General features: G+C 33.4%; 1 protein-coding gene across 1 annotated transcript in view; it reads right to left on the reverse strand.

Annotated features, from left to right (window-relative positions):
* Positions 1–13,857, reverse strand: part of LOC123551474 (organic cation transporter protein-like) — a 49,500-nt gene extending 35,643 nt beyond the window's left edge. The window contains exons 1-4 of the mRNA XM_045340442.2: positions 13,374–13,857; positions 7,040–7,198; positions 4,963–5,050; positions 1,477–1,580 (exon numbers count right to left, since the gene is read on the reverse strand). Of these exons, the coding sequence (XP_045196377.2) occupies positions 1,477–1,580; positions 4,963–5,050; positions 7,040–7,198; positions 13,374–13,564 (542 nt within the window). The 5' untranslated portion in view covers positions 13,565–13,857. The remainder of the gene's footprint in view (positions 1–1,476; positions 1,581–4,962; positions 5,051–7,039; positions 7,199–13,373) is intronic.
* Positions 13,858–22,075: the final 8,218 nt, after the last annotated feature.

Here is a 22,075-nt window from a genome sequence, read left to right on the forward strand (position 1 = left end):
ATATTAAACAAGTGGTAATTTATCTTCCGTTGTGTACCGGTCACATTTCTTCAATACTTCTTATCTTAGAAAAACAACGTGTAGTTTACAGTTTTTTCACAGGTACACAAAAAAATTGCTTGAACTTCCCTGGTGAAGTTCCGTTCTAGATTATAGACACACTCTGATTGGCTGATGTGAAAATGTATGTCAGTCGTCATTTTACTACACGTGTACGCTAAAATGTTTATATGCAGCATAAATGTGCAAAATGAATTAAATAAACACAGAATAGATGTATAACTAAGTATGATTTCAAATTCAAAACCATATACAAGATGAATTTCATTCATCATTTCGAGTCTTATCGTAAAACTATGAATATATTGCAATCTGTTTTTTGTTTGTTTACATTTCGCTTAACATGTGCACACTGTCGTGACCTCTAGACCGGATGTTCATTAGGGAAGTTCACGCAAGTTTTTTCTGTAACGTTGACTAAAGCATAAAATATACGGAGCATCTCTGCAATATGGAATATTGAGACAAGGTGACTGGTGCACGATTGAAGATAAATTATCGCTTGTTTAATATCAGTAGTACACATTTACTGACCTGCGTGTTTTAGGTATGAAATACGCGATTGAAATGGGTTAGTATATTTTCCCGTTCATGACCATGGTTCTTATAGAATACTTAGGGGTAGGGTGTAACACGTACGGAGGCATTTTCTTTCTGATCTGGTGCTAGTGGATAATACAAAAATGATGATGATGATGCTTGTCAACTATTTTTGTTGGCGCTTATAAAACACAGGGGGAATAACTTAACACACACTATCCAGGGTATACCTTTACACTGGCATTGCAGCCATATCATAACAAGTCTATTAGCAGCATATAGGAAAAACGCAATGGTTACTGCAAGCGAAACGAACATTTTTTAAATACTAGGGCAGCCTTTAACTGAAGCCAATTATAAACATTTTGTTTCAAACTGGCCTTGGTTAGGATATAGAATGACATGTTTAATAATAAAATACTTATTGAGAAAGCAAAGCGAGCAAAGTTTGATTTTGGAGATTCTAGGGTATAATTCTTGAAACTGGTTCCAAATTTATTTATTCCAAAATTGAGTATTTATTACTGGGCCAGAAAACATAAGTTTTATCTTCGTTACTGTCAGTCCCATTCATGATTTTCTAATGGTCATCGCCAAAAACAGTAGGCGCCTCCCAATCGCCCATAAAATACGGTAGTGATTGAAGGTTTGTGAAAAAAGCAGTTGGATGATAGAAGAGAAACATACACGGTCATTGTTGACTATTTCATAGGCAAATAAAAATAATTTTAATGTTTCAGTTCACTTTGAATGTTTTAGTTATCCGTTGTTGTCGAGAAAACACCCGGTTTGGAATTATGTACACAATACATAGTCGTATGTACACATATACGTTTATGCAAAAAATGTATTATAAGAATTAAATTATTAATATACCGATCCGCTAGCACCCCACTTATCACAGATCCAAACAGCATTCCAGCATAGAAGATCATTCCTGCATTTGCAGCCCATATTTCCTTGTCGCACACCAGATCTACCTGAAATATGCTATAAAATGTCATTTTATTGATGTGCAGAATTTGTCACATTTTTTTTTGAATGTCTATGTTATAAAATGGTTTCTTACCTGTCTGATTAATATTTTAATATCTAATATCTAGTTATTCAGTATGCACCTATTTAATTTCTAGTGATTCTATTTTTGAGGGGTTCTTCCACTGGCACTACAGATTTGCATTTTACAAACAATCAGGGACGTAGCGAGGTCAAGAACGTTATACTGGCACCAGACCAGAAACAAAATGTCATTGTACATGTTATACCTTACCCCTATGTATGCTTTGACAACCATGGTATCCAATGAGAGAATAGTCTAGGCATTTTCAGTCACGCATTTCTCACTTAAAACGTCCAGTTCCAGTTCAGAAAATGGGTATTATGCATATCGAACAATTGGTAACTTACCTTCTATGGTGGCCACCAGTCACATTTTCTCTATCTCATCCCAGAGACACTTCGTTAACGTTTATAGAAAAACTTTGATACCCTTCCCAAAGTACATGTCTCTTTTGCATGACAATGCACCCTCCTACAAGTCGGCTGCTTCAATTGAATTTTTGATTGTGGAAAAGGTACGTTTTGTGGCACCAGATAAAAAATGCCACCGTACATGTTTTACCCTACCCCTAGGTATACTATAAGAACCATGGTCATGAACAGGAAAATATACCTACCCATTTTAATCGCACATCTATCACCTAAAATGCTCAGTTCTTTAAATGGGTGCTGTGCATACTGAACAAGTGGTTGTTATTCCTTTAATATTTAAGATTGACAGTCATATGATATTCCTAAAAAGTTTAATTATTCTAGTTCAAATATTTTGACAGATACTATTGACCCAAACTTTTATGCCCTTTATACATATTTTTGACAAAGTCAGGGACCACAATTCTAGTGTGGCTGGGGCATTTCCCAAACAAAACAAGTTGCACAACATTACATGTTGCTTAATAATCCAATAACGTTTAATGAATACATGCGAAACAAACTTGTATGCCCTTTACATATATTTTTGAATATCTCAAGAGCCATAACTCTGGTCCGTTTGAGTGAGATCCCAAACAAACGGACGAAAAAAATATTTCAGGCCAGTTTTAATCTGTTAGTTTTTCTGAAATAGTTTTGTTTTACTCTATGTATGTGTAGCTTATTTGCATACAATGAACCAATAGTATAAAATTATATAATTGAGCCGTGCCATGAGAAAACCAACATAGTGGTTATGCGACCAGCAAGGATCCAGACCAGCCTGCGCATCCGCGCAGTCTGGTCAGGATCCATGCTGTTCGCTAACGGTTTCTCTAATTGTAATAGGCTTTGAAAGCGAACAGCATGGATCCTGACCAGACTGCGCGGATGCGCAGGCTGGTCTGGATCCTTGCTGGTCGCAAACCCACTATGTTGGTTTTCTCATGGCACGGCTCATATGTATATTAAACATTGTACTTATAAGTCTATTCGTTAAATAAACGTTCTGTTCTGTTCAGTTCTGTTCTTAAACAGGAAAAACTTTAAAATACAAAATGTGAATATATCTCAATTAATTGATGTTAGTATGAGCTATGTTGTATGAAAATGAAGAGTTAAAACTTAACTTATCTAACATACATAACACATGTTACGTTACCATTCTATAAATATTCTACTTTCAAAATTACTTTCAAGTTATTTAGTACCCTAACAATACAGTATATATCGATGATTGCCAAACAGTGAGATTGTTCCTTGACAGTACTTAAAGATACGTTACTATTATATTTGGTTGTATCTAGAAATATAATTTATAAGAAGGAGTTGGAACTACTGTTATCAATATATTTATGATTTGTTTAAACTGTAAAGTATTAGTTTGAATGAAGATTAAACAATGTGAAACACTACATATTCTTCTTTATGTTCTTGTTTCAGTTTAATTAAATTGATGTAGCCGTCAACGTAGTCACAAAATACTATCAATCTGCTAATTGTTTTGTTCCTTTATTTATGCTATTTATTTATTATTGGTATTTATCGGTTTCTTCATTGTTGTCAATAGGTTTCACTTGTTCTATGTATTTTCTTTGTATATATTATTCATGTACACATCCATACAATTCTATATAGGTTTACGGGGGATGAGTGGGGGACGAGAGGGGAGGGGGAGGGGGAGGGTGGCTGCATTTTTTGAAAACGAAGTCCCCTATATGATATTAATTATGTGTGATTATAAAAGGTTTCAATGCAGCCATTCATGTGAATGTTTAAGCACATTATATAAGAATGTTTTTTTTTTTTAATTTCAGAAATACATGCGTTGTATGTATAAAATCTTTAGATTAAAAGCTCATTCCGTCTGGTTGTCAAGAATTGTGCTTTACTTCAAAATAGACTTTAGATTTATCTTTAAGCCATACAACTTTGATATTTAAGATATACACTTTTGACTAGAAAAACTACCACTTTCTTTAGCTTTGAATTATTCGCTATAACAGTGACAGCTTTTTGCAAGATCAAATAATAATTTACAGGACAAACCATATGTGCCAGAAGCGTGGCTCACAATGGTAATTAGCCCTGGCACCTGTTCCCTGAAACCTCAGAAATTGACATACAGCTGCGTTATACGTATAATTAACTTATTAATTCCTGAGTTTTCAGTTTGAAAAAATACTTTATATATAAAAAAAGAAATTTATATTCACAGTGAACGTACTTTTGATTCAGTACTTGCGTCTTTACTCATATTAATGACTGCAAATATACACTTTATGACCACAAGACTGAACAAATTAAAACTATTGTGTGTTTTTATAGATTTAGACATCAATTTAAAACTTCAAACTAACACATTACAGTTTCAACAAATCAATATATTGATTTTAGTTCTACCTATTTTTAAATACCACCAAATATAGTAACATACAAATGCATTTTACAGTGTCGCCCTGCGAGACAAGTAAGAATATATACGGTAATGTGACAGTACTAATAGTTACTTGTAATTCTGTTTCTAGTTTCCTAAAAAGAAGACAATTAGATAACATGTGTAAAGTATGTTATATACTGATTCCTCCTTTCAGGTGTTAATAACACACCTTACATAATCATTAATTTGTTCAAGCAATTAAATGTGCGACTTAATTTAGTATAAGAAATGTCTCCTAGAGATATTTATCATATCATATGTTAAACTAAACATACCTTAAGCAGATTAAGATATTAACCTTCCGTGTAAAAGAATGCTGTATTAGAAAAGTGATTAAACAATTGTATTTTTTTTTGTGTGTTCTCATTAATATTCATGAGTATGTATGAACGCTTATAAGCATGAACAAGTATTATATGTCGGCATGTTAGTGTATCATTCTGGAACAATACCTGAGCTGCAAATGTGTTTGTGAACACTGTTCTGTCATACACCCACTTGTTACACTTCACCATTGGCCTGCTGTCTGTTGTATTCAACCTGGTGTAAAGCCAGAGCAAACGATGCATCTGTCAAAATGGCCAGTCACATTTAAGCAACGTTTAATGAAATTGTTAACTTAGAGACTTTAAAATGAACAAAAAGGCTCAAAATAAGGTGTAAAAGCCTTGTTAGAAATATCATGTTTTATTGCCATTTAGGACGTTTCTAACTATGCCCCTTTAATATAAAAGCAGTTTAAAAAGCTGATTTTCTTAGCTAAACATTTCTATTTGAAACAAATCGGGATATTTCAACAGCTTTAAAACTGTGGTTCATTTATTCTTTGGTTGCGCAACAGGCAAAATGGAGCTCATAATAATTTTACTGAACGTATATTGTCAAAATTTAAATCTTTGACAACTGCAATTGTTCTTATATTCATTAAATCTTAGGCAAAGTATGTTTATCAAATTTATATTTATACTAAAAATGCTATATCTTGGTTGGACAAGAACATAACAAAATCAAGTTTAGAAAAATACCAACAGTGAAAAGTTAACGAGCACTAAGCGCTAAGTGAATATAAATAAGAGTAACTTGAATGATCGAACGTTTAAGGTATTACAAGACATTAATCAGATTGGCCACCATCAACATACCCCACCCACTGAATGAACTTTATTATGTTTAGTTAGGCAAATACTTTGTGAAATTCACTCCAGTGTCATTAGCGGTGTAAATTTGTTATCTCTTATTTTATATTTAAGAAGAAATGTAATTACTATATGCACGAGCATGGCATGTCTAATCAAATTCTAAATTTATTTTTATTAGGGATGAAGTCAAGACCAGACTTTCCCTGTGAACTTTATGTGTAAACATCAAAGGATATCACCCAACCTGATAACTAATAAATATGCTTCAACTTTGCACTGATCATTCCTATGTAATTTCATTAAAACCCCACCAATTTAGAAGCTCCAAAACAAATAATCGGAGCAGAACATGTAAACAACATACCGTGATACCAATCACTGTTGTGAAGTATTATCGAAATCTAAAACCAGTTGTTTATTAGGAGATGAACTGACAAGATTATTTGATCACATTGTAGAATTTATAGGCCATATGTCGGCGAAAAAATCGTGAATTGTTAGACCCATAACATATGTGCATCAAGGCTTATAAAGTTCCATTCAAATCTCTCCAGTAGTAAAGATGTAGTCCGGACAAATTATATTTAAAATACCTTGAAGCATATATATAACTCTGTAATAAATAAGATCGCCAATGCTTTAGGAGGAGGGAAAGATACACTGTCAATGATTCGTGTCTCCAAAATGGATAGTTGGACAATATATTAGGGTAGACATGATAGTGCAGTAGCTAGCAAACAATTCCCTTTCTAGTTAAGGGACAATGAAATCCTCCTGACAGATTTATGGCAAGCCTGCAGTCCCCAAAACTTGGTTTTGATCGGAAGAGAACCAGTAACTTTTAAATGCTGTTTAAGCTGCTGGTCATTTATTAGTCTGCGTTTTAAAGCAGCACAATAGTCTGGTTTATATTAGAAAATTATTTACTGCCACATTTGTATATCTAATTATTTATTATTTATGGAGCATCATTATTATCATTTGATTTTGAGAAATTTCAATTACCTTATCGCTTACAGTAAACGGAACGAACCATATATAAATACAATGAACTTAGGAAAAAATGTTGTAGTAGTAACAAGTATTTCAACCACACTGGTCCTCAGATAAATATCACACAATTATCAGTCTAATTATGTTACCATAACAACTTACCTATCATTCTCAATTTATTTAAAAATAAAAAAGCTTGTCAAAACCTATTTTTACACATACGATTTTCAGGTTAGCAAATCAATCTACTGTCACTGTATTTACATGTATCTCTAAACAGTTTTTTATCAACTCTAACATCAATCGCCTAGTTTACCTAGCACAGGATGCTCGCCTATTTGTAGGCCCGGTCCAGTTTGAGACGATGACTATAAAAAAAGAATTATAACAAACATACCAGTTAAGTATCAAACTGTTGTTTTGGTACTCAAACATTTGACATCTGTCATACTCTCTACCTTCTACTGTAGATCTTGGTATGGTCAAGTTGATCAAATGAAGATGCTCCTCCCCCTGTATCTCGTATGTATCATTGGCATATCCAGGAATGGCACATCTGAAAAAGCTGTATCCTATATTTATTACCTTAGACATTGAACATGTTTTGATGGTTTTTTAATTCTCAGAATACTACCTTACCGTTGGTCAATTTCATTTTTATGCTCAGAAACAAGTAGTTTGAGACTAGTTCATTGTGCCTAAAATAAAACATTCTTTATTTCCCCTCCCGCTTACTATCAACAAAAATGCCTCATTCCAAAATATTTTATTACAGATATGAATGAAGTATTTTTGTTCTGTGATTATCAAACTGTTTATAAATCATTAAGAACAGAACAGAACATATACTTTATTCGATTTGTACAGAGTACATCATCAGTATAATAACAAATAATATTTCAGCTAATATAGTAATCACGTGGTACTTAACATCTGACATGTGATTTGGTTATAGTTTAAGTATCATGTACAGCATAACATTTAAAGATAATTATCAATAGAGGAATAGAGGATACACAAGAAAAATCATAACAAATATAAATTTATAAAGATTGTCGTCTGTTACATACATTTAACAAATGTATTTTTTACGTTACACGTCCACAGCAATATATTTTACGGTTTACAAGCATTACAAATACAATGCACTTATCATAAATACATAAAACAGGTACATGTATGTACACATATCTTGATTTAACTTACATCAATATGAAACGTTCATACATTTTACAAATGAATTTTACTTAGAACTTCACTGTAATATACTTTACAGATTACAGATACAATATACTTTTCATACATACATAAAACAGCAATATACAGTTCATACATGTATCTGTTTGCTAGTTATATCTATATTACATTACATTTAATATTTGGTTCCTACAGTTCAGTGCTTGTTTTATATAAAGAGATAAATTGAAAATAGTTTGTTTTTCTTGTTTCTGCATTAACTCTATAAATTTATACATGCTCGGTCTAACGTAATAATATTTCTTCATGTATTTTTTTCTTAAGGTTGTAAAACAAGGACAAACTAAGATAAAATGATATTCGTCTTCCAAATCCAGTCTGTTACAGCATAAACAATATCTTTCATTTCGTGGTATTCTGTTTCTGGAATATCTACCAGTCTGTATTCTTAATGAATGAGCAGAAATTCTGAATTTAGTTAGGAATACTCTTAAATTGTAAGGAACGCTATCAAGATACATCTCATATTCTAATGTTGGTTTAACATATTTATATAATTCTAACATACTACTTCTTTCTTTATCAGCGTTCCACTCCTGTATAAATGTATCGATAACTCTTTGTTTAAAAATAAACAAAAAATCATAGGTAACTGTATTTGGGTCATACCATACATTGGCAAAACCGTATTTACAAAGTAAATTCTTCACACCAGAAACCCAATTTCTAAATCCTTTTTTACAATCATCTAATGCGTCAGAGTAAAGAACTTTCATTATTATATTATCTGTATTTAATAACCTTATCCAATATTTGACAATTCTAACATATCTATTGATAAATAATGGGTACCTGCCCAACTCGCCATAAATACCTGTTGAACATGTGCTTACTCTGACATTTAGTAACTGTTTACAGAATTTTAAGTGAATTCTTTCAATTTCTTTTGATTTAGAATTCCCCATATTTCAGACGCATAATTTAGAACAGACCCAACAAAGGCATCAAATAATTTACACAATATTTTAGGCTTCAGTCTAAATTTTCTGCAATTACATAACAAAAAGTTTAAAGCTTTAAGTGCCTTACTTGAAAGATGTTGTTGATTCAGATTAAAATTCCCAGTATAGTTAAAAACAACACCTAAATAGTTAAAATCATTTACCACATCTAATGTAATCCCATTAAAAGTCCATTTCTCTGTTGGAAGAAGGCCACCTCTTTTTCTGAATACCATAATTTTTGTTTTGGTAGTATTAACTTTAAGACCCCAGGTTGTACAATATTCGTTTAGTAAATCAATACTGCTTTGGAGTTCATCTGGTGATTTTGCTAAAATAACCATGTCGTCTGCAAATAATAGCAATATTAATACTACATCATCAATAAGTATTCCAGATTCTATATTTTCTTGTAATTTTAGTTCTAAGTCTTCTACGAATAATGAAAATAGTATCGGGGACATTATCTCCCCTTGTTTCAAGCCAACCGCATATTCGAAAAACTCAGAGTAAGTATTACAATTTCTAACACAAGACTTAACTTTTTGATACATATCCTTCACGATTCTTAATACTTTGCCCTGTATACCTGTTTTGTACAATTTGAACCATAAATTATTTCTATTTATTGTATCAAAACACTTCATTAAATCCACAAAAGTACAATACAACCTTTTATTCTCATTTAAATATTTTTGAACAGTACTCATTAAAACATATAAAGCGTCAATGGTAGATCGACCCTTTCTGAAACCAAACTGAGCATCAGAAATGATATTGTTATCCTCACAAAAAGCACTTATTCGTTTATTCAATATTATTGTAAATAACTTAGACAAACAGCTTATTAACGTAATACCCCTATAATTATTTACATCATTACGTTCACCCTTTTTATGTACAGGAACAATAACTCCTTCCGTCCACTTGTCAGGAAAAAAAACCGGAGTTCAATACCGCATTAAAAATATCACAAAGGTGAGACGAAACAATATCTATACATTCTATCAAATATTCATTCATAATAAAATCATTGCCCATGGCCTTATTTCTTTTTAAGGTCTTCACTGCACAAAGTATTTCTTCAACAGTTATAATTTTATCTAATTCCTCAAAACAACAATCTGTATTATTAAAATCATGACTGTTACAAAATTCGTCAGCCTCAGTATTGCGTGTCTGATTATTGTCATTACTAATATTTTCAAAAAATGTTTTAAATTCATCAAGAGTTATTTCATTTGAATTCAACAGTTTCTTTTTTTTAAAATACTTCCAAAATTGACTAGGTTTCTCGTTTTGCAAATTTTCTATATCAGTCATTTTTTGTCTCAAAAAGTCTGACTTTTTTTTCTTGATTAATTTTTTATATGCCATTTTCACATCACAAAAATGCTTTCTACTTTCATTCGACTTAACTCTTAAAAAGAGAGATAATGCTTCCTTATAACACTTTCTAGCTTCCGTACATTCATTGTCAAACCATTCCGCTTCTTTACAATTGACATTTTCAGTAAAATATGACCTAGCCGATCTTCTAACTGGCTTTGAAAACAACGGATCTGCCGTTTCTCTAATAATGTTAGTAAAACTATTCAGAACATTGTTTATAGACTCTCTACTAGAAAAATCAATATTACTAACAACTTGATTCAATTTTGGCAAATTTGATATAATACCAGAGCGGAACAAATTTCTTTTCTCACTGTCCCATTTAAAGGACACATCATTTACCTGTGAATCTACAGGTGTAACAGTATTACAATACAATGAGAAAAGAATGGGGGCATGATCGCTCCATTCATTAAATGAGTCGATACAAAATTTATACAATAGCATGAAATCTTTTTCTCTGCTCAACAATAGGTCAATCACGGAAGCCCCGTGACTGCTCGCATAGGTAAACATACCGGAGTTAAAATCATGATCAAATCTACCGTTAAGTAGTCTGAAACCCGTCGCTTTACATAAGTCTAACAATTTAACACCAAACGCATTACATACTTTGTCTTGAGAGGCCCGGCACATATATGAATCCGGTATATAATCATCTCCATCTACATAATTATTTACAGAGTCACATATAACAAAATCTGGTTTGGTTCCAACTCTACTGTTCCAGTCACCTACTAAATATAATTTACCACGGTTTTCGAAATCAAATATGTCCTCTTGTATAATTTCAAATAAGTCGACATTGGCGATAGCATAAGCTGGCGATTCCTCGCCCCAGATGTAGGTTGCACAGATGTAAACATCTTCATCAAAATTAAAGAAATTATGGTCTAGTTTTAACCACACTATTGTGTCGTAATGTGTTCTAATAATTTGTACACCCCTTTTTAATGAGTTTTTGTAATATATAACCATACCTCCGCTGCATCTCCTGGCGTTGCGATTCTGGAATTTCCTGTAAAAGTTGTGACCGGTATAGCCAGTTAATTCAATGTCACTGTTTTTGTTTGTCCAAGTCTCATATAGAAAAATGAAATCGTTTTTGGTTATTAATTCAAGAAAACCATCGGAACATTTCTTTGTAGAAGTCAGTCCATTAACATTCCATGAAATAATATTCAGCGTATCCCCGGTGTAATCCTATTTTTCGGCTGCCACAGGTTTTCCGTCAACGTAAAGCGTATCGTACGCCAGCCAGGCACGTTTCCCCTCTTTTTTGGCTTCTTTGAGTTGCGGGAGAAGTTTACGTCTCTTGTCGTTTACTTCTTTAGGGAACTGTTCGGTAATGTAGTACGGTTTTCCCTGTAAAGTTTTCCACTGTTTTCGCACAAATTCACGTTCTTTAAAAAGTGTAAACTTCGCAACTATTTTTCTGTGCCTGCCGTCGCCCATTTTTGGGCCCAATCTATGCACCCTTTCGAATTGCATTTGATCGACTAGATCCTGCGCTAATTCCATTTCCTTGACCATAAACTGTTTTAATTCAGTTTCACAATTTTCTGTCGGGGCCTCCGGGATATTCCCGAACACTAAATTGTTTCTCATTGACTGTGATTGTAAGTACACAATCTCATTTTGTAGACTGTTACGCTCTCGTTCTAAATGGACAACTTTGTCACTAACTAAACCCAAAGAAAAATCTGTTGATTCGAATTTCTCTTCTAACGTGCCCATCCGTTCGTCCGTCCGCACTGATTTGTCTTGAACAAAAGTCCATAACTTCTTTATCTCCTGATCAAACTTATCTACTTTTTGTTCTAATCTTTCAAGAGTGGTGAGGCGTTTATCAACATTTATGAGTTTGTTGTTAATTGACTGTAAAACAGCCATAATATCTGAATTTGAAGGTTGACTACCTGCTAGCTCTGTATGGGTTCCTTTGTCTGAGTCCATGTTTGTACCGTTACCGTTTCCGTTACGATTATGGATGGCTTCTAATTTAAATAGATCATCTAAATTCAAACTCAGATCATCATTTTCATACAGTATTGAATTAGTTTGACCTATAATACTACTCACATCAACAGTCTCGGGTGAATTTGAAAATTTTCCCGCTAAGATTTAGATGCTTTCGCAGTTGCTTCACTGTTGCTTATGATTGAAATACTCGTAATAGGTGACTATAGAAATGCAGTGGGCCCAGTCTGATTTTATATCCCATATTATATTCTAATGCATGTAAGTTGATTCTTATCAAAATAGAAAAGTTATAAAATATTCCCTTCCCTTCTACCTACCTGGTCTTAATTAAATGACAAGGGGGAGAACATTAAAATAATTCCAACATAAAGTTTTACTGATAATTTATAATCTTAAGTTACTTATGCAATACAGGGAAAAAGTCCTCAAAAGAAATCCAAGACAAACTGAAAATTAAGTGTAATTTAAGGGCAGCTTCCTTTCGATTTTAATGGCAAATTTATCTAAAATAAAATCAATAAATCGAAATATTGGTACCATGTCTTTATTCACATACAAGCATTACATTAAAATGCAGTTCAAAAAGCATTTTATAAATATTTTCTGTAACTGTTTATGAATTTTGAGCAAATATTGATGTTGTCAAGTACCCCACCCATCTGCAGTAACATTGTGAATATGAATCCAATACAAATGTTTTCCTTTTCTTATGTCTGACTTTAAGATACACGTTTGGTGTTAAATCCTTTCAACTCCAATGCTGACGAGTTTGTTTTAGAAATATGCATGTAGATCTATAAATTTTGTTAGAAATTCTGTGTTCTGAATTTTGACACCGGACGCTTTTTTTGACAAAGGTGGTAAAATACTAAACGTTACACAGCTTACCAGTACTTGCTTGAAATCTTACAATATCTTTTTTTCTGACAAAGTAAACATTTATGCTGAAGTAACAATAACGGCAACAATATGTATTAGACGTTACTTCAGAATTCCAGATGCGATATCTCCAAAATGTGCCATGTTATTTTAAGGACATTTTCTGTGTTTTATTTCCTTACATACTACTTATTCCACACAAAAAAGTTCATGCTGGAAGTATTTCAACCTCAAAATTTAAAATGACCAGTTCAAAACCTATTAAAAAATCAAACTTACCGGTGTTCCGGAACTCCAAGAATAAAAACTGGATTCAACATGAAGAATCCTGCCAGAAAATATGGATAACAAGTTAAGACAAATATCCATTTTTGATACAACCCAAATCCTCCAATTTTCTCCAAAATCTCTTCCAGCTTTCTCCCAGTAGGTGATTTACTGACGCAGGAATCTTTATTGTCACCAATCATTTTGTGGTATACTTTCGTTCTGACCTCCAAAAAATGCTTGTTATCGCTAACGACTAGAAAGAAATAAGTATGTTGGCAAAAACATTTTACCCAAGTATGAATGTACCTAACGATAAATAATCTCAAATTAAAATGTTAATGTAAGTTACTTCGCTCTTCGATAGTATCATTTTTTCCACGGACCTGACTAGACCAAACTTGCTAGATAGCCACTAGCTATTGCTAAGTGTAAAATATTCCGTGTACCAGTCTTTCACGTCTATTAAAGTTATATACAAACTTTGATCACTGTGGCGGCCCAAATCAAATTTTGGTGTATGAAATGAGCCTCGGGGCAAGATACATGTAAACATATTTTGTTTTTTTGAGAACGTAACTACATGTAAAACACCAACCCTGCCATGGTCCCAAATTTGGTCGTGTAAAGGTTTTCAATATGAACTCTAAGTAAAACACTGATCCTAATTTTGCTCAAGGGACCCGGCTTGAACATGGAAAAACCTGAAGGAGGAAGAGGCTATAAAAGTATGGGTATGTCTGTTGTTGGAGAGGGTTAATGGGGGATGAGGCGGAAGAACGGGTATGTGGTTTGGGAATACTTGATGAAACAAATACAGGTAACATAAAATTGATAATTACGAGAAAATAGTGGGGACATTATTTTGCGTTACCTTGACCTTTTGGGCCCCTAATAAAAAACAATCTGCCCTCTTTCTAAGTTTGATTCTGTTAAGAGTAAGAAGACAACATTTTCATATAAATTCAAGGAACACTATTACCATAGCTGACTAGAGTAACCTTGGTCCTACCGGTACACCTAAACCAAAAAGACGTCAAATACTTGAATGACCATTTAGTAAATATGGTAGGTGCATGTAAGATAACAAAGTGCAGTTAATTTGACCAAAAATTAGCATGACCCATTTTCCGACATGGTATGTCATATATTTGATAAGACCTTCATAAAACCGAACACATTTGCTTTATAACACTATAAATACCAACAGTGCTTGGCCTCATTAAAACGTGTGTACCCTTATCATTGATCGACAAGATTAGTACTATATCATTACTAAAATTCACAGCATTTGAACATTGTCATTACAGACATTCATTAGGTAGGTAATAAAAAAATAATTTCCTTAACTAAAAATCTCCTAACTTGAATGTATTTTATTTTAAAGTTTCATTCAGTATTGTAAAACAAGAATGATGAAAAGAATGATATGAGAAAGATAAAGTAGAGACCATACCTGTCCAGGTAGATTTAAGTAGGAAACTCTGTAATGACCAATAAACTGAAGCAAACATAACGGGCTATGATCAAAAGTGAAAGAAAACAAAGCAAAAAAAAACAACAACAAAAAAACTGATCAAGCAGATAAAATATGACCTACATTTCTTTAAAACTCTTTGTTATTTATATAGCACATGCACATATTTGTCGACTCGCCGAGATGTTATATAGGATTTAACTACGAAAACAAACAAACTCCGAACATTTCCAAAATCAGGAAGTGCATGGTTTCCAGCTTTTCCTGAGAAATCAGATAACAAAAAAATCTCAATGGAACGGAAACAACTAAAAGGATTTCAGTTGAACGGAAAAGATCACATCAATTTGCTGCTAGGATTGTCATTAACAGCTTCAAACCATATAATAAAAGTGACGTTTTCATTACTCTAGTTACTTATTATTTTCTGAAAAGCTACGGCGATTTACGGATTTTATGGACACCTTTGTAACTGGGGTCCTTTCCAGTGGTCTTCTGTTTTTCCCGGTCTCTCAGTTTTTAAGAACATAACGCAGTACCACAACGCCATAGATAACCGTTGGCTCAAGAAAAGAAGCAATCACTTAATAAGAAAATCATACACGGTTTCAAACAAAAGTTTTGAGACCACATGCCACAACACTTCCCGTGTTCAGTCCCCCAATTCTAAATATCTGGTTAGCTTCAAACCTAGCCTTCCAGGTGAACAAGCCGAGACACATTCAAACTTTTTTAAAAACTAACCTTATCTCATAGCTTACACGACACAGTATCTTATAAGTCAATTTAAGGCCCTGCAAGAATGTCTAGGTGCATGAAAATTAGAGATTTAAATTAAAGAAAAATTTACAACTTCAAAAATGGTTTATACAAATATAGATCTATCAACTTTTATTAATAACATTTAGCTGTAGCCATTTGCCCTCATTTGTCTTCGGTTATAGAATGATACAATTAATGAAGAAAAACCATGAAAGCTGAAAATGAATAGTCCACTATTTCAACTGACTCAGATGCCTTACTCATTTTGAATTGAAGAATTTGTTATCTGAAATTGACCGTGATACTTCGCTATGAATATGATAGGTATTCCAAAGGGTCGCTGCCATTAACTGTAATTGCAAACAATTTTAACAAATTGTCAATGCAAGAGTTGTCCAGTCTGCTTCAGATATTCTTAGATGTTTTTCAGCTTCATTGTCAAATGATAGCTTAATTCACCAGTTTACTATAAATGCATATCTTTCTCTTCATTTTTATTGTAAATATAGATATATTTGACTTAAAAAAAACAACCATCTGAAAGTATCTGAATCAAAATGGGCAGCTCTTGCAGTCTTTCAATAACTTGATATTTCGCCAACTGTATATAGTCTATGTCAAAAGTCTCCAAAATATGGTCGAATCTTGCAAACTTTTTTAGAGGCACAAGATAATACATATGTTAAAGTACTATACCAAAAGATTTTTTTTGATAATGGAACAGTCGAATCAGTTTACTACGTAAGTCAGGATGAACTGTTTTGTGACATCATGGCTCGGTCATTTGAATTTTTAAAAATAATTTAATCATTTTCAGCAACGTATAATATCTAACCAACTCCCTTTATTAACTTTTGATAAGTTAGTAAGAAAACAATTAGAGTATGTAGAGCTACTCAAAGTTACTTTCATTTTCCCCTTTTTTGACGAAATCAATTTCATAGAGACAAAAGCCAGTCTATTTTAGAGATTCCGGTCTCGGTCACAAACAATCCCGCGGACTTCTGCAGACGTTAATACACAAAAAACGTGTATTATCCCTAAATTAGTTCACATTAAATTAAACTAAAAAGCAGCAGTTACGTATTTTTATAGCTTTAAAACATATTTGGCTACACTTCTAATAGTTCTAACATTTTTGGATGATAACAATTTTACAAATTTGTTAACTGAAGGAAATGAAGGATCAATACAATACTTTTGGCGTAGATCACGAAAAAAAGGAAAACATAACATAAAATGGTACTCGGATTCAACATATTTTCATACAGATCTTACAAGTACGATCATTTCTATCTACATTTATAAATCTACCACTCTCTATTTCTAAGCAAGACAGTCTAAACCTAGATAATACAATTCTTAAAGAAACATTATTAATAACATCTAAATATTTTTCATAGCTAAACACAGTCTTGAATTTTCTGTAATAATTTAGTTTAGGCTGATGTGACATTGTATCGTTCCATTCTTGAACATACTGGTCGCGCAACCTTTCCTCAAGCGGAGGTTCCTAATTAACAGCAAAATTAGTTGTATACCACAAATTACTATATCAAAGGTTATTAAGTAGATCTTTCACCGACAGAGCCCAAGAAAGAGTTTTTGGTGGCTGCTGCCACCAGTGTCAAAAAGAATACTCAGTTTGAGAAATCTTGTCAGTTCTTAAGACCATCCTAATAACACAACCAAAAATAATTCCAGGCTTTTCAGGGAAACAATTATCTACACAACGTGCATAATATGCAATGCTACAATATATGGCTTAATATCATTTTTAATGTAAATTCGGCGACTAAAATCAATACAAACTGAAGTCAACGTTTTAATTAAAACAACCACGTGTATGAATACAAATATGCAAATTTATGGTCACGTGAATAAACGATGACCTCATGTCATGTGAACTGGAGCGATGATATTGATTAGCTATTGCATAGTACTGCCCTAGAGTTCACGTAGCTTATAACGTAGAAAAGGTAGAAACCTAGCCTGGGAATCTAGACTGAAAATTCAAACATGTTTCCTAACCGCAGCGTCACATGTATAACTCCCGAAATATAAGGCTGTATTTGATAAAGAACGATGACTTCTGCTAGCAATAATCCACGGCTAAAAATAGAAACGGAATTTCAACGGAAAAGTTTCCGAACATTTCCGGTCCATAGACAATACCAGTTTGTACCTCCCATAGGTTTTCCAGCAAGTTGTAACAATTTTCAAATATGTCAAATAAACTTAAATGTTCGTCATAGCTATCAACTTGTAAGATATATTAATGCAACTATACTGATCTAAGAATGTCAACATTGTCTCGTTTTCGTTTCAAACACGCGAAAATATGACCAAATGTTAATTAGGCTATTTATAGAAAATCGATAATCAGCAGTGATATGGATTTCCCCAGGCGTTGATACTGCCAATTAACGATGATATTAATACTCGCCTTTTTGAAACGGCAGTCTATAGCAAGTCGTCGGATAACAGATTTGACCACCTTAAAAATTAAATTGTTTTAAGACAGATTCTGTTCACTTCAGCTAAATTCATTTGAGTCGCACCATGAGAAAACCAACATAGTGCATTTGTGACCAGCAGGTACCCAGATCAAGCTGAGGATCCGCACAGTCTGGTCAGGATCAATGCTGCTCGCTAACGGTTTCTCATAGGCATTGGAAGCTAACAGCATGGATCCTGACCAGACTACGTGGATACACAAGCTGGTCTTGATCCATGCTGATCGCAAACGCACTGTTGGTTTTCTTATGGTGCGGCTCAATATATCTGATTTGATACAAATATATGTATAGAAATTAAAACGGTTTCGTTTCGCCAGTTACATATTTTTCGATTTTTTCTCAGTCTGACTAAAGTTCAGTTGTAAGTTTGTCTGACTTAATGTCAAACATTTTGCGAAGCCTGTTATGTATAGCGGACTTTTAAGTATATCGGATGGAGTGATAATTGATGCACCTCTAAAATACACTGGTTGCAGAACTGACATTCTGAGGTGCATTTGTGGTGTATATTTGTGTTGTTTTCATTCACAAAAATCTCACAGATATTTGATAAGGACCAAATCAGTGTGTATATAATTCATGACAGGCACTGTCCAAAAGCTTTAGAAAGAAATCTTAAAAGCTGAATGATTTGAAGAAAAAGCTTATTATTTATTTATAGTAAAACATTTTCGATGTAATTTATGTTGTCGTTTTCGTCACAAATAATCAAAAAGGATCAAAACTATTCGTTAAAGACTGAATCAGTGTGTATATAAACAATGACTGGCAGTGAAAAAGGATTAATTTTATAACCAAGGCTATTTTGAAAAAAAGAGTTCTTCCGGTTTATATTAACAATTCCTCAGATGTCGCTTTCTTAAGAATATTTTACACATTGATTAGCAGCCACCATCAGCGCTTTGAGCGCTTTGATTTATGTTTGTATCGTTACCGATAGTATTCAAGGTATCAATAAATACATCGTGAATTATAGAATCAGGATTTTTCATTATTTTTAACCATTGTTTCAATGCACGTTCCTTACAGATCATAGACAATGGGAAACGACCAAGTGCTTCTTATACAGCAACATTTGAGATCTGAGACCGCACACCAAGAATACGTTTACAAAATCGAAAATGTAATTTACCAATTTCTTTTAGATTATAAACCCCACAAACTTCTGATCCGTAAAGCATTATAGGTGTAACAAGAGTCACAAAGAGACAACTGAGTTTTAATATCCATAGGAACTGAACTGCAAATTGATAATAAATTATTATAAGCCCCGAGAGCTTGATCGTTTAAAGATTTTACAGCATACTGCATATTATCTGTGTAATAAAATTTTATATCTTGATAACAAAATGAATCAACAACTTCTATATTATTATCATTTATATACCATTGATAATTCTGAGTGCTTTTTATACGCTCGTCTCTGAAAGAGCGGGGCGTATTATGTGAACACCGTGGCGGCCGGCGGGCTGGCGGATGTCGTCCAAAGCATGTCCGCTCTATAAGTCGAACAGTTTTCATCGGATCTTCACCAAAATTGCTGACAGTGTTTGTGGGCATAATATAGTATAAAGCCTCAGGCGCTCTTGGATTATGGCCCTTAAATTACTCGAAAAACAGCGAATTTGGCCTTGTCCGCTCTCTAAGTCGAACAGTTTTCATTGGATCTTCACCAAACTTGCTGACAACATGTGTTGGCATAATATCTCGGCCATATTCGATAACCAGCCAATCGCCATAGGCACTCTTGGATTATGGCCCTCGAATTACTCGAAAAACTGCGAATTTAGCTTTTTCTGCTCTATTAGTCGAACAGTTATCATCGGATCTACATCAAATTGCTGACAATGCTTGTGGGCATAATATCTCGACCAAGTTCAATAACCAGCCAGATCGCCCCAGGCACTCTTGGATTATGCCCCTTGAATTAGGCCAAGTTTGATGACGGGCATATTTTGTGACAGTCTGGCCTTCTTGTACACAAATGTTTAGTTTTTCCTACATTTATTTTCAAACCCCACTTGAGCGAGTACTCAAAACCTGATTTATAAAAATTGTAACTAAATATGGTGTGATAAAATCCTTTAAATCGATGAAAAAATCGGCAACATTATTTGTTATGTCACAACCTTTATTACTGTTTAAACATTCAATAGTCTTCTTAATTTCATAAATAGTAAATTGACAGTCTAAACTTTCAATATGTATATGTTCGTCATCATTACTAAATGCTGACTCATGTTGGGAATTTGAAACATTTTTGAAATGTTCAATAAAACTTAACTAATAAGTAATAATCGCCGGATGTGTTGTTACATTTTCGTTTAAATTTCTTAATATACTTCCAATTTGACTATGTTTTCTTTTCTTTCGTATAAAATTTTCTTTTGGCTTACGTTTACATGTAGAAAAGGCGCTTCTAGAGCATTTAGAAAAACGATTTCTGTTATAGACAGGAGTGTCCTTAATCTCTTAATCTATAAAATTCAGATTTATGTGATTTACAATCGCCATCGAACCAAAGTGAACGTGTATATATATATATATATTTTTTTTGGTGGGTAGTGGGGGGGGGATTTCTTTTCCTATGAAATGTTTTACCATGTAATTGAAAGGATATATCAAGCATTATGTCCGAGAAATTATTGATACAAGTATCTAGGTCAATAGTAATCGCCAGTAAATTGTTAAATCGTCAAACATATTTTTTTTATCGTTTAACAATATATTTAGATCGTGTATATTACATTCTTTCCAGCTTATCATATGTGATATCATTCTTACAGTCAGATTTCGTATTATCAAGATTTAAAACAAAATAAGAATAAAGTTACATGCATTTAGAATATAATGTGATATAAAATCAGACTGGGCCCACTGCATTTCTATAATAACCTACTATTTCAGTCATAAGCAGTTGTGAAATTATCTGTTATAAATCTTAATGATTTATAAACAGTTTGATAATCACAGAACAAAAATATAAATACTGCATTCATATTTGCAATAAAATATTTTGGAATGGGGAATTTTTGTTGTTAGGTAGCGGGAGGGGAAATAAAGAATGTTTTATTCTAGGCACAATGAACTAGTCTCGAACTACTTGTTTCTGAGCATAAAAATGAAATTGACCAATGGTAAGGTAGTATTCTGAGAATTTAAAACCATCTACAGAGACACAAAACATGTTCAATGTCTAAGGTAATAAATATAGGATACAGCATTTACAGATGCGCCATTCCTGGATATGCCAATGATACATACAAGATACAGGGGGGGGGGGGAGCATCTTCATTTGATCAACTTAACCATACCGAGATCTACAGTAGAAGGCAGAGAGAATGACACCAGATGCCATAAAATTCTAGTTTGTGTAGTAGCCGAAGATGAGGGAACTTGTCGAAAGCTTTAGAGAAATCTAGTAATATTATGTCTGTTTGTTCTTTGTTGTCGTTGTTTTTGGCAAGGTCTTGTATAGTAAGTATCAGTTGGGACTCGCAGGATCTTCGTTTGCGGAACCCATGTTGAGCATCATTGAGAATTTTGTTGAGATCTAGATGTTTCATTATAGTGCTTGAAATGATATGTTCAAGTACTTTACAAGTGACGGAGGTTAAAGATACTGGGCGAGAGTTAGATGGTTTGAACTTCTCACCCATCTTGAAGATGGGAACCACATTCGCTGTCTTCCAGTCCTCAGGTATAGTGCCACTGTCAACTGATGTCTGGAAAAACTTGGTGAACACAGGTGTAAGTTCATGCGCAAGTTCTTTCAGTAGCCGTGTAGGTAGTTGGTCCGGTCCTTTTGCCTTGTGTGGTTTAAGGTCCCGGAGTAATTTTTCGACACCAGCTGGTGTAATGTTGATCTTGGTCATAGCAGGGTAAGGGCTAGGTCCCTTGTCTTTGAGTGAGGTCCTGGATTCATTCTTGTTAAAGACTGAGCTAAACTGATCGTT

This window comes from Mercenaria mercenaria, chromosome 4 (assembly GCF_021730395.1).
Source record: "Mercenaria mercenaria strain notata chromosome 4, MADL_Memer_1, whole genome shotgun sequence".
NCBI classification, from domain to species: Eukaryota; Metazoa; Mollusca; class Bivalvia; order Venerida; family Veneridae; genus Mercenaria; species Mercenaria mercenaria.